The sequence below is a fragment of the Barbus barbus genome, assembly GCF_936440315.1.
Source record: "Barbus barbus genome assembly, chromosome: 18".
In the NCBI taxonomy this organism is placed as follows: Eukaryota; Metazoa; Chordata; class Actinopteri; order Cypriniformes; family Cyprinidae; genus Barbus; species Barbus barbus.
In genome coordinates, this window is record NC_136746.1 from 30,763,786 (window position 1) to 30,778,785 (window position 15,000).

General features: G+C 37.0%; 1 protein-coding gene across 2 annotated transcripts in view; it reads right to left on the reverse strand.

The window, feature by feature from the left end:
• The window catches only part of inpp5a (inositol polyphosphate-5-phosphatase A), a 187,527-nt gene that overhangs the window by 86,889 nt on the left and 85,638 nt on the right, over positions 1–15,000 (reverse strand). For both annotated transcript variants that reach the window (XM_079439461.1, XM_079439462.1), the window contains exons 5-6: positions 4,658–4,721; positions 3,155–3,258 (exon numbers count right to left, since the gene is read on the reverse strand). In XM_079439461.1, the coding sequence (XP_079295587.1) occupies positions 3,155–3,258; positions 4,658–4,721 (168 nt within the window). The remainder of the gene's footprint in view (positions 1–3,154; positions 3,259–4,657; positions 4,722–15,000) is intronic.

The following is a 15,000-nucleotide window of genomic DNA, read 5'->3' on the forward strand; positions in this document are numbered from 1 at the left end:
TTAATTTTGGTTAGTTTTTAACAAGAACTTATTTATTAGAATTAAATAAAAAATAATAAAGGTTTTTTAACAGTACATTGAAGCTTTGAAAATAAATATAAATCAACTATATCAATCGCTGCATTTTTCCCCCCAGAAAGATGCAGTGTTAACCCTAATATTTTATTTTAAGATTTAACATTTGTAGATGGTCTAAAACAAAAGAGTTGTAAAAATTCTGAATATCTTTTAGAGCTCATGATTTGTTTAAAAAATAAAACGTTACACATTAATGACTAAATCAGTATATATAAAATTATTTAAATTTAAAAGTGTCATGTTTGTGATTTGTTTTTTTTTCATGTAAGCTATAGCTTCTGACCATTAAATCAAAACATACTTATTTTATTACATCAATTACTGCTTTATTTAATCAGAAACACAGTCTAAATGTTATTTGTGTAGGCTATTTTACTTCTAATTTAATTAGAAGTAGGCCAACTGCGCCCCTACTATTAAAACTACTTACCGAACGGGCATTAGGACCTGGGGGAGGCTGTCACTGCTGCCACTGCTTGTGCTATAACTGTTTACTCTATCCCACACCGAACGCGTCATTCTGTACATGCCTTCACACATTAAATGCAGCGATCCAAAACAGTCAATCTATTCATCATTCAGACAAAACTTTGCTTCAAGAATGAGCCACATTGCTGACGTGATCTAATCGCTAGCACACCCTGAGCACATGCGAGTTAAACCCTTCCCCTTATCGGCAAGACATATCGGCATAATTTTGCATGTCAGGTCGATGCCGATATTTACATTTAAAGTCATTATCGGCCGATTTCGATATCGTGCATCCCTAGAAAAATGTATGGAATTTCTGTGCATAAAAACTAATTACTCCAATATTCCATTAATTTGCATGCTTCAAACATCTTGAAAGCCGATATAATGCAGATATATATGCATTAAATATGCTTAAATGACAGTAAAAACTGCTGAAATGAAATTCAAAGGCCCCCATTAATGGATATTTCATCTAGTGTTTCAGCGATAATTATGACAAAGCTGCTTGTTTTCTGAGAGAAACTGGGAGTGCCGATATATTAATTACCAACAAGTCAGTTTGTGATTGCAGAAGTTTTAAGAGCTGTATGTTAAATAAAACTAATAATTAAGGGGACAAAAATTAATTTGAATTATTATTCACTTAAAGGGGTCATGACATGAGAAATCAAATTTGCCTTGATTTTTTGGCATGTAAGAGGTCTTTGTACCATTAAAGACGTCCTCCTCATTATAAACAAAGCATTTATTTAATCAAGCTCCAGAAACGTCTCGTTCGGATCTGAGGTGCATGATGATGTCACAATGATGAGGCGCAAACATTTGCATAAACATGGCGTCCCGGATCATTTTGTTTTGTAATCGAGGCACAGTGTCATGGAGAGTCACAAAGAAACATTAGTTGAAAGATGAAGCGGAGCAAGATCTGACTGCAGCTGCATCACAAACCGGAAGTAAAGGATTTCATAATGCTTCGCCTGGAAATGACCGGTTTATTTTGATTATGTTGTCAAAACATGCAATAGCGAGGGGCATTGATACTGTTTCCTATGCAGTGATGTTAGCCAATCAGAACAGAGGCCGATTACTGAGAAGCCTTAAAGACCCGCCTCTTAGACAGGTCTCTTTTAGACAGAGGCTCAGAAGGAGGGTTGAAAATAATCATTTTTCCACATATTTATTTGTTGTTGTTTTTTGTGCAAAAAACTTTATTAACATTATACAATAAGTAAAGCTCAAGGAACATATTAAAATAATTTTAAAAAATCCATATCATGACCCCTTTAAATACATAATTTTTATTTTATATATGTTATGTTACTTATATTTAAATTATTTAAATGAACAATATTGTGAACCAAATTAAGCAGGGATGCCATATTCAGGGCTGTAATGATTTAAGATTGAATCAGTCAAGTGTTCATCCTCTCAATCTGAGAAAATGTGACCCTGGAGCACAGAAGCAGTCATGAGTAGCACAGGTATATCTGTAGCAATAGACAACAATACATTGTATGGATCAAAATTATACATTTCTCTTTTATGACAAAAATCATTAGGATATTAAGTAAAGATCATGTTCCATGAAGATATTTAGTAAATTTCCTACCGTAAATATATAAAAACTTCATTTTTGATTAGTAATATGCATTGCTAAGAACTTCATTTGAACAACTTTAAAGGAGATTTTCTCAATATTTAGATTTTTTTGCTCCCTCAGATTCCAGATTTTCAAATAGTTGTATCTCAGACAAATATTGTCCTATCATAACAAACCATACATCAATGGAAAGATTATTTATTCAGATCTCAGATGATGTATAATTCTCAATTTCGAAAAATTTACACTCAAGACTGGTTTTGTGCTTCAGGTTCACAAATGTGACTGAAGTAGGCCTGTCACGATAACAACTTTTTATTGTGTGATATATTGCCCCAGAAGTAATTGTGATAAGTGATATTATTGTCATTTTAAGACCCTTTTATGCCACTGAATATATAATCATAATTTAACAGCATAATAATGCAAGAAGGCCTAGACACTTTCAAATGACAACAAACGTTTAATTCTTAAGAATATTTAGATCATAGAAATCAAAATATTACATACCTTCAAATTTTTGAATAAATAGTAAATAAACATTTTCTAACGAAGTGCAAAGTAAAAAGGAAAATGCACAAAGAACTTGTTTGGAGATTTTTCCCTGACCTTCTTTTCTCTGTAAATTAAGAGTCACTACTTAGCCGTCAGATGTCTGCATGCACAAAGGCACAGATCCCTAACTATGGCCATATCTGCAGATGAAACGCTTTTTATAGAAGCATTTTATTAAATCTGATCTACCAGCTCAAGACTACAGCACGTTATGTACGAGAAGCTGCAAAAGACACAGGAGCAAGTGGAATGCAAAAAAACATGGTGACATTACTTTTTATGTAAATATAATGGGCAATATATTGCATCACCAAAAATGATTGAGGTCATGTACATGTGTTGTGCGATAAGTCGATATATTGATTATTGCAACAGGCCCAGACTGAATCATCTCTGGTGTTAGTGTACACAACACTCTCACGATGAAGTATGAAGGAGCAGACGCACCTCAGGAAAATAGTCTTGAGGAAACTTCTCCTTCTCCAGCGTGGCTGTGTTTGGCAGAGCGTCCGAACACACCTCCTTACCAACCAGCTTCCTGAACTTCTTGGCTGTGAGGAGGAATAAAACCACACTGATTATCATGCAAACATGTTCAGAGACTCTTATTAGAGTACAAGAGATCAGGGCAACTGCGCCACCTACTGCTCACACACACAAACAAACCAGAATTTACTTTTGAGTTTTTGTGTAATGCTCATGACACTGAAAGATAATTAGCATTACAAAAATCTAGTCTTTTTTTTAAGTCTAAAAATTATAAATATTTTTTTTATTTACATTTATATCAGTATAATTTAAACACATAAAACCAAAAGGAAAAATAAAAAAAGTGCTTAAATGCATTCAAATTATAAAAAAAAAACAATAATTTTAAGGTAATAAAAATATATACATATTTTTATATTTATTCATTTGTTTGTTTTTATTTATTTTTATTTTAACTACATTAAATCTCATGGCTATAATGCATCTAAATGCTTTACTTGAATTTACTTTTGAGTTTTTGTGTAATTTTCATGACATTGAAAGATGATTAGCATTACAAAAATCTAGTCTTTTTTTTTTTTAAGTCTAAAAATTATAAATATTTTTTTATTTACATTTATATCAGTATAATTTAAACAAATATAAAAACAAAAGAAAAAAGTGCTTAAATGCATTCAAATTATTTAAAAAAATTAATATTAAGGTAATAAAAAATATGCACGTTATACATTTTATTTACTTGTTTGTTTAGTATTTTATTTGACTTTTTTTATTTTAAATCTCATGGTTATAATGCATCTAGATGCTTTACTTGAATTTACTTTTGAGTTTTTGATTACCACCATAGTAATTTACACTATAATTATTTTTTTCCCTTTATATCAGCATAAATTAATTACTCATAAATAAATCAATATAAATTAATCAATTACTAACATGTTTAAATACTTTCTTTTTTTGTAGAAATGCACTTCGGTGTAAAAAATAATGTCACACTGGAAAACACTTTCACTGTTCTTATTTGTCGGTCTTGTGGTTTTGCGGTGAAATATGATTCATTCAGGTTTTGTCCCCACATGATGAGTTTGATGGAGAGCGTGATTACGGCCATCATGTGAGAGATATCATGGTCTTTAAGAGCTCCGGGTTTGAGCGGGGCTGAAGGGTCCGGCGGGGGCTAATGCTCACACCGCTGTAATGGGAGTGGCTTTAATTAGTGTGACCGTCGGGACACGCGACCTCTGACCCCTACTGCTGATGAGGTCACCGCTAACTGTCCAATAGCTTGAGTGCACTATTACCAGAGGCTGAAATCTCATGAATTAAATCCTAATATTAATAAGCATTACTGTTTCCTATCGGTAACTCAATTTTAGCATGTTTTATGGCTTCTGAAACAACCTTGACCGCGCTGGATCTGATGGGATTGATGACAGGCCGTATTAAAAGGGACACGCGTACCTTTGAAATCAAACTGCTGGATGTTTTTCAAGGATTCGTGGATCAAGTAGCAACATCCCAGAGCCTGAAAGACAAAGAGAGAGAAATTACTCAACATAGAAACTCAAAGATGTGGTAAATGCGTTTTCTTCAAGTTTCTGTCACCTTCCGGTCTGCAGATGTGCATCTGTGGGATTTCTTTACCTGTTTTGTGAAAATTGGGGCTGGCCGATATATCGGCATTTTTATTATCGGTTTGGCTGATATATCGGAAGCATTATTTTGAAATATATTTAATTTCAGAAATTGGGATGCATGTGTTTTTACTGTTTTTAAATGAAATATTGCGATACCATACATATCGGCTTTATATCTGCCATCAGCCGCCAAGATATCGGTCTTTTAAAAAAATCCATATCAGCTGACCATTATTTAGTCATGTAGAAAATACCTCTAAATACCTCCAATTAATCTATTTTGAAATAGATTTCATTTCAGCAACTGTTTTGCATGTGTTTTTACTATTTTTAAATTAAATATTGCTTTATACTGGCTATTGGCCGCCAAGATATCGGCAACAAAAAACCCATATCAGTCAACCACTACTTAGTAAACTATCAAAAATGCATCTAAATATATCTAATTAAATCTATTTTTAAATAGATTTAATTTCGGCAAATATTATGCATGTGCTTTAACTTTTTAAAATTAAATATTGTGATATATATATCAGCTTTGTATCGGCCATCGACCGCCAAGATATCGGCAACAAAAAAACCATATTGGTCGACCACTACTTAGTAAAGTACTAAATACATCTAAATACATCATATTAAATCTATTTTGATTTAATTTCAGAAATTATTCATGTGTTTTTACTATTTTTTAATGAAATATTCTGATGTCATCTATCGGCTGCCAAGATATCAGCATTAAAATAAAATCCATGTCGGTCAAGCACTACTTAGTAAAGTAGCAAATACATTTAAAACCAGCTGAAATAAGCACTTTTATTACTGTCAGGTCAATAATGCATCATTGTAGTGAGATTTCTCAGCAGATACGGTTCACAGAATATCAAGTGACGTCAGTCGTGATTCATAAGTTCATGTGTTTATGTAAAACCCAACACCACAAAAGAGCACAAACTTGCTCTTATGAATATGAAGGAAAAGCCTCTTTTCTTATGTAACGAGTTCACGGCGCTCAAATATAACATGTAAATTATAGCCAGAGCCGATTCTGTCAAAGCGCTCGATCTGAGCCGCTCAAAGCAGCACAGTCAGAGTTTAGCATGACCAAAGATTTACTTCAATAGGATTATATTCTTAATTTTTACTGAACAATCAGACGGTTTCTGTGTCTGTCGACGGCCCAAACAAACGGAGCCCGCGGGCGTAAGGCGCCAGGGATTTGATGCGGTTCACAGTTCACTAACTGCTTTTCTGAGGGGCTTTTGCACCTCCAGTCCTCAAGTTGACCTAAAAAGAGCAAAACCTGCTTCCTGTCCGCTCGGGGCTCAATGCAGCGGCCCAAAACTGTGGGCTAAAGCTCTCAATAGTGTCTAAAGACGCGGAGAGACGCTCAGGAGTCATGGGAGACGGACGTCCCGGCATCAGCGAATACAAGCGCTCAGAGAATACAGTTAAGAAGCAAGAAAAGAGCACAATAGAACTGGTTAGAGACGGACTGAATGGCCAGCTGACGCTCTCAGGTTCTCTCTGCTTCACTGATCTTCACACATATGCAAGATCTGAGTCCAAAATCAACACTCGCCAAGAGCCAACCGACAGTTAAACCTGGCTTGGCGAGTAAACTGGTTACGTGCCAGTTGGCTGGTGACTTTATTAGGACCTGCAAGAGAAACTCTGAGTCTCTTCTGATCACCAATGCAGCATTTATTTGATCAGAAATACAGTAAAAATTGTGAAATATTTTTACAGTTTAAAATAGCTGTTTTCTATGTGAATATTTGTTAAACTGTAATTTATTTCTGTGATCAAAGCTGAATTTTCAGTGTCACATGATCTTCAGAAATCATCCTAATATATGCTGATCTGCTGCTCAATAAACATTTCTGATTATTATCAATGTTGAAAACAGTTGTGCATGATTATACATCACCTGAAATCTGAATAAATAATCTTTTCATTGATGTATGGTTTGTTATGATAGGACAATATTTGGCCGATACACAATTATTTGAAAATCTGGAATCTGAGGGTGCAAAAAAAAAATCAAAATATTGAGAAAATCTCCTTTAAAGTTGTTCAAATGTAGTTCTTAGCAATGCATGTTACTAATCAAAAATTAAGTTTTGATATATTTACAGTAGCAAATTGACAAAATATCCTCATGGAACATGATCTTTACTTAATATCCTAATGATTTTTGGCATAAAAGAAAAATCAATAATTTTGACCCATACAATGTATTTTTGGCTATTGCTACAAATATACCCCAGCGACTTAAGACTGGTTTTGTGGTCCAGGGTTACATACATACATACATACATATAAGAAGATATGATCAGTAAGTCAACAAGTGTTTTTATTGTTTTACTCATTTTATTTTTTAAACATTCTTTCCATTAGTTTAATATAAAATATAAAGGTGTTTTTTGGGTCAGACATGCACTCATAAAGAGTGAAACCCAGTTCCAGAGAGCAAACACCAGTCCTAAATAAAGTTCTTTAGTGTGTCTGTGAACGAGGAAAATGCTGCTGCTGATGAAGATGATGGTGGTGGACTGGCACTGAAGGACTGGGCACAGAAGCCCTCCTGCATTATTTATGAGCGCCGCGTGGCTCATCTTGAGATTAAACATTTGCTGATTTGTCAAAAGCACAAACAGAAGGTCCCGCTCACCCCAGCGTTCACATTTAATTGATGAGAACATTCCCAGCGCGACCCGGCGAGGAGAGGAAGAGAGAGACGGCGATGAAGGTCAGTTTCCAGGAAAAGGTTCTGTTTATTTCTGTTTGCTTTAGTTTATGTGCTGTTTCACCTCAAACTGAGACGGAGACGCCCATTCCACAAACCAACTGTATGAAACAGCAGAAGATCAATACAAAACACATTCATTCACCAAACAACTCCATTCAGAAGAGCCACATTACACCTGCTCTCACACAACAATGAAGAACGAAGAAACGCAGCAGGGATAACAGGAATAAAGACATGGCAAACAGTCATGGGTAGTTGAGAATCTAACTAACATTAACCGTTATTCTGTCTGGTTTTACCTACATGACGTCACAATGGTTGAATAGTTGAAGACAGAGCTTTCCATGTTCTTTTTACTAGTCAGAAACTCACAATTCCTGTAGTGTCATGAACACATCCCAGCAGGTTGTGCTGCTGAGAGATTTGCGCTTGTAGCTCCGCTTTTTTATTGAATCTTTGCCTTACTTTCACTCTCTGTTGTTTAAAGTGATAATATATAACTTAATTCCCGCCATATTTCTGGTATTATCTATCAAACTAATCTTGATCGTTCGCTTTTTAAAACCGCGAGTGCAGCGCATCAGCTGGTTAGCTTGTTACTCACGGTTCCACTCGCGTTTCTATTCGCGCCCATTATTGTTTTCTTTTTTTCCTCGCTCCGTTTTCCTTTCTCTCTCGCTCCATTTTTCACGAGTTCATCAAACAACAGTGGTAAGTGGTAAGTTAAGTTGGTATCATTCATCAGTCACGGTGAGTAATGGCTTCTCCTGCTATTGTTGTTGGCACTTCATGTCACATGTATAGTTTATCTCTCTCTGTCGGCGACGAGGGATTCACATGTGATAAATGCAGGGAAATAGTTAGGCTGACAGAGAAGGTTTCAGAATTAGAGACGCGCATCCAAACTTTAGTTGAGGATAGTAAGAATGTTCTTATAAGAGATGGTGTTCATCCATCCTGGGGTGGTGCCGCTCTTCTCTCTAGAAAATGGCACATAGTCTTAGAGTACGTACTTGACTAACTGGGGCCCAGGTCAGGAAGCAGACAGACTGGCTAAACCGACCGTCTGCTAGCCACCTTACGTCACAGACGTCAGTTAATTCTCAGCACATAGAGACTCCTTCACCTAGATATCACACTATAGAGACTGTGTCTGTTCCCCGAACTAGAAAATACAGAAAGCGTCCAAACCAAATTAAGAGTAACAATTTAATGGATGTTCAACAAATAAAAAATGTTTACAATACAGAGAAACAATTGATAAAGCTTGGCTTACTGAATATATCAGGTCCCTTTCTACAAAAGCACTTTTTGTAAATGATTTGATCAATGATCATAACCTAGATTTGCTCTGTTTGACAGAAACATGGCTAAAACCAGATGAATACATTACTTTAAATGAGTCTACCTCCCCAAGATTACTGCTATAAAAATGAGCCACGTCCGAAAGGTAAAGGGGGAGGTGTTGCTACAATTTATAGCAATATTCTCAGTATTTCTCAGAGGGCAGGCTTTAAGTATAACTCGTTTGTAGTTATGGTGCTGCGTATAACATTATCCAGAGAAACACGTGTTATTGATAAATCCCCTGTGATGTTGGTACTGGCTACTGTATACAGGCCACCAGGGCACCACACAGACTTTATTAAACAATTTGATGATTTTCAATCTGAGTTAGTACTGGCTGTAGATAAAGTCTTAATTGATGACGATTTTAATATCCATGTCGATAATGAAAAAGATGCATTTGGATCAGCATTCATAGACATTCTGAACTCTATTGGGGTTAGACAACATGTTTCAGGACCTACTCATTGTCGAAATCATACTCTAGATTTAATACTGTCACATGGAATTGATGTTAGTGGTGTTGAAATTCTGCAGCAAAGCGATGATATCCCAGATCATTATCTAGTCTTGTGTAAACTCCATATTGCTAAAACTGTAAATTCTACACCTTCTTACAAGTATGGTAGAACCATCACCTCTACAACAAAAGACTGCTTTGTAAGTAATCTTCCTGATTTATCTCAATTCCTCAGCATATCCAACAGCACAGAAAAACTTGATGATGTAACAGAAACTATGGACTCTCTCTTTTCTAGCTCTTTAGATACAGTTGCTCCTTTACGCTTAAGGAAGATCAAAGAAAACAGTCCGACTCTGTGGTATAATGAGCACACTCGCTCCCTAAAGAGAACAGCCCGGAAAATGGAGCCCAGATGGAGGAAAACAAAACTAGAGGTATTTCGTATAGCCTGGCGGGAAAATACCCTATCCTACAGAAAAGCATTAAAAACTGCTAGATCTGATTACTTTTCGTTAGGGCTGCAACAACTAATCGATAAAATCGATTATTATCGATTATGAAAATCATCGACAACGATTCTCATTATCGATTAATCGGGTCTGCCCACAGTGCACGTCCAACTTCATCTGGTTAGTCAAATTACGGCACTGAATAATGCATTTCTATGGACAAAATGCATCTAAAAATAGTGGAGGAAACAGAATGAGATTCTGCCGGAGAAGCACGTGATCCAAGCTGCCCAAAACATAATTCTTTATTTTAAGCTTTAAGTTAATGCATAAGAGTAATGGCTTGCCCTGTCAGGCGCTTTGACAGATGCGTGTGCGTCCTCAGCGCAAAAACGTTCAGTTTACGGTCATATCCTTATCTATAAATGCCACAAATTCACGCGAGCATATCCATTTTTGCATAAAGGTCCGTCCTGACAGTCTGTGTTAAGTTTAAAATACCGAATGAGCGCCGGCGCGGCGGGCGCGCGCACGCGCGTCAGACGGACAGAACACAGTAGAGAGGGAGACAATTAATAGGCTTTTCAGCGCAAACATATCCACTGTGCTGAATTATCTGTTGTTGAAAGTTAATTTAAGGTTTAAAAGTCAACATGCAGTGCGAATATTTTATGAGAGTAGGAACTCTAAAGGGATAACAGCGTGTAATTGTCTGTCTGAATATAAACATGAGACGCTCCATAACGGCCTTTTACAGGATAAAGAAATGACGAGGTGACTGTGATCAAAGTAGTTCCTGCAAAACATTACTCTTACCTGTTGGTTAACACTGAGTTTGTGTTTTTATTCGTCTTTATTGTTATTATTTATCCAAATTGGCTGTTATTAAGCCTCTCATTAAAAAACCACAACTTGACCCCAAAGATTTAGTTAATTACAGACCGATTTCAAATCTCCCTTTTCTGTCAAAGATACTAGAAAAGGTAGTATCCTCGCAATTATATTCCTATAGTATTTGTGAGGAATTCCAGTCAGGATTTAGACCGTATCATAGTACTGAGACTGCTCTCATTAGAGATACAAATGACCTGCTTCTATCATCTGATCGTGGTTGTATCTCTTTATTAGTTCTACTGGATCTTAGCGCTGCGTTCAACACTATCGACCACAACATTCTTTTAAATAGACTAGAACACTTTGTTGGCATTAGTGGAAGTGCATTAGCATGGTTCAAATCGTACTTATCTGAACGCCATCAGTTCGTAGCAGTGAATGAAGAGGTATCATATCGATCACAAGTGCAGTACGGAGTACCTCAAGGCTCAGTACTAGGGCCGTTACTTTTCACACTTTACATGTTACCCTTGGGAGATATTATCAGGAGACACGGTGTTAGCTTTCACTGTTGTGCTGATGATACTCCGCTCTATATTTCTTCGCGGCCCAGTGAAGCACACCAAATTAAGAAACTAACGGAATGCATAGTCGATATAAAAAAACTGGATGACGAGTAACTTCTTACTGCTAAATTCGGAAAAAAACAGAGGTGTTAATTATCAGACCTAAAACCCCCACATGTAATAACCTAGAACACTAATACTTGACGGCTGCTGTCAATTCTTCTTCATCAGTTAGGAACCTAGGTGTGTTGTTTGATAGCAATCTTTCATTTGAAAGCCATGTTTCTAGCATCTGTAAAACTGCGTTTTTCAATCTCAAAAACATATCTAAATTGCGACCTATGCTCTCAATGTCAAATGCAGAAATACTAATGACCTTGTATGACCTCAAGGTTAGACTATTGTAATGCTTTATTGGGTGGTTGTTCTGCACGCTTGATCAACAAACTCCAGCTGGTCCAAAATGCAGCAGCTAGAGTCCTTACTAGAACCAGGAAGTACGGCCATATTAGTCCGGTTCTGTCAACACTGCACTGGCTCCCTATCAAACATCGTATAGATTTTAAAATCTTGTCAATTACTTATAAAGCCCTGAATGGCTTAGCTCCTCAGTACTTGAGTGAGCTCTTATCACATTATAGTCCAGTGTTTCCCACACATAGACGAATCTGTAGCGGTGCGCCACAGATTCAATTCCGACCGCCACAGATTCAACACCGTCACCGACCAAAAAAAAAAAAAAAAAAAATCAATACCGACCGTCACATATTGCGTTTCGTTATTCTTTTGTACGCTATTTAAAACACGCAGCGAATTCGTTCAACTGCATTTCCTTTCCCTGCTCTCTCTTCATCTCTCTGTCACTCACGCGTCTCTCCCTCTCTCACACACACACACACACACACACACACACACACACACACACACACACACACACACACACACGCACTCAGCCCCTCCCCTCCGTGCACACCATATCTGTCTGGATCATCTGTGGAGAGAAGACGGCTGGCGAAAGGTTGGTATCTCGTGAACACTTTTAACACACAATCACAGATTAAAAAGTGCTATAAAATATTTTATCTTCTGAATACAATAGTTTCAGTGTGTTGATGTTACTGTAAGTCCCGACCCTTAGCAAACGCGATTGCGCCTTCTTTAGAAAGTTAACTAGTCGCAAGTTTGCGGTAAAATGTAGGCTAGCCTAGTTGGGTTGTCGAGGTCAAAACACTATATGTAGCAGCTGTGAATCAAATAAACGTATTATAAATTATGTCATTTCTTTACTCTTACACCGAATGTTGTCCTTTAGGGGATCCAATCGTTCTTTTCATCTGCAACCCCCCCCCCCCCCCCCCCCCGGGCTGACCACCACACATTGCCTTCAAACCTGTGGGAAACACTGTAGTCCTTCACGTCTGCTGCGTTCTCAAAACTCTGGCCATTTGATAATACCTAGAATATCAAAATCGACTGCGGGCGGCAGATCCTTTTCCTATTTAGCACCCAAATTCTGGAACAATCTACCTAACACTGTTCGGGAGGCAGACACACTCTGTCAGTTTAAATCTAGATTAAAGACACATTTCTTTAACCTGGTTTACACATAACACACTAATACACTTCTATTATTCAAATCCGTTAAAGGATTGTTAGGCTGCATTAATTAGATCAAACCGGAACCGGGAACACTTCCCATAACACATGATGTACTCGTTACATCATAAGAAGAAAGGCATCTACGCTAATATTTGTCTGTTTCTATTCTGTTTCTCAGTCCGTGTCCGGATCAGATGGTGGATCGGCGCCGGGAGATGATGTATGTGGCCCTGATCGTCGGCGGAGGCCGGACACCTGGATGAGCCCCGGGGACATATCCCCAGTCACCATAGCCACCCGTTCCGGTCCGTATCCAGCCCAGATGGCCACTGCTGTCACCAGATCCAGTCCGTATCCAGATCAGATGGTGGATCAGCACCCAGAGACTACCTCTACAGCCCTGAACGTCAGCGGAGACCAGGACACCGAGATGAGCGCCAGAGATAGATCCCCAGTGAGGACCCCGCCACTTAGACAGCCATCGGGAAAGAACACTGGAACCAGTTGAGCCCTTACAATCTGACTTGCTGCAGTTGGAATTGAACTGCTGGTTCGTTTGGCCAGAGGAGAACTGGCCCCCCGACTGAGCCTGGTTTCTCCCAAGGTTTTTTTCTCCATTCTGTCAGCGATGGAGTTTTGATTCCTTGCCGCTGTCGCCTCTGGCTTGCTTAGTTGGGGACACTTAATTTCCAGCGATATCGTCGACCTGATTGGAAAGACACTATTTAAGCTGAACTGAGCTGGATGATGACGTCACTGAATTCAATCATGAAATGCCTTTAACTGAAAATCTTTTTTTACTCTTTTCATTTTACATTATTGACACACTATTTTTGTTTTTTGATATTGTGCAGTTGCTTTGACACATATGACATTGTTAAAAGCGCTATATAAATAAAGGTGACTTGACGACTTGATCTGTGCATTTCTTTTAACATACATCAAGTGATGCTTCTGGATATACAGTATAGATAGATAGATAGATAGATAGATAGATAGATAGATAGATAGATAGATAGATAAACAAAATTTGTAATATAAAAATAATTTAAAGTAAAAGACCAGAACAAATATAATTTTTTAAATGAAAAATATATTTTTAATTTGTATTAAAATTACAAAAATGCACAAAAATACTAAAATAAAAATTAAAGTGAAAAACTAATGAAAACAATCTACATATTCTATTTTCTATTTAGAAAATGGACCAATAACCTATGCAAGCAGGGTTATTATAGTTAGCTATAATAAAAAATAAATAAATAAATGAATTAACCGAAATAAAATCAAATGTAAAAAAATTTATTATATTTCAACTAGTTGCCCAGGCAACATCTCATTTTAATTTATTTTAACTATGTACTAAAATAGCTAAAACTAAAACAAAAATGAATACAAATTATATAGACAAGTTATGACCAGGGTTTGCTGTACTTCTTCAGATAATCACGGCACCTCATAATAAACCATAAACACAGGCATCATAATCACAGATATCATCATAATAATTCCAAACACAAGCTCTAATGAATATGTAACGTCAGAGTTCAAGCCGGCCTCCTCCTGAGCTCTTCATGAAGAAGCTATTATATTAGCGGCCCGCAATTAATCCATTTGTCCTGCGCAGTGACAGACTCCAAATATTAATTGGAGCCGGACGGCGCTGACAGGAAACTCTTATCTTTTAAGCGGTGCTTTACAATGGCCAGTGTCAAGCGTATGTTTGTCACGTCCAGCGTTATTGATTACCTGTCAGATTCACTCCAAATAATTAAAAGTGTATTTTACATATTTATAAAGTGGACTGTCACGGGTGCTGCTTAATTTTCCATTAGTAAAATGCACTCTGTTAAGTGCGCGGCGCAGGCCGGACGAGGAAATGAGTAATTGCTGTAATTGCAGACAGAAAGACAATAAGCCAGCCATAAAGGCAGATTTTATTGGCTGCTCTGACAGCGAAGGTCTCTAACCCGGGTTTGGACCAGACCGAACAGAACCAGAACGATACGAAGAGTGCAGCGACTGCAGGCAAACAACAACATCCTCTACACAAAGTTATTATAACTAAAATAAAAAAATAAATAAAACTGAAATAACAGTGTATGTATGTATGTATGTATGTATGTATGCATGTATGTATGTATGTATATATATATATAT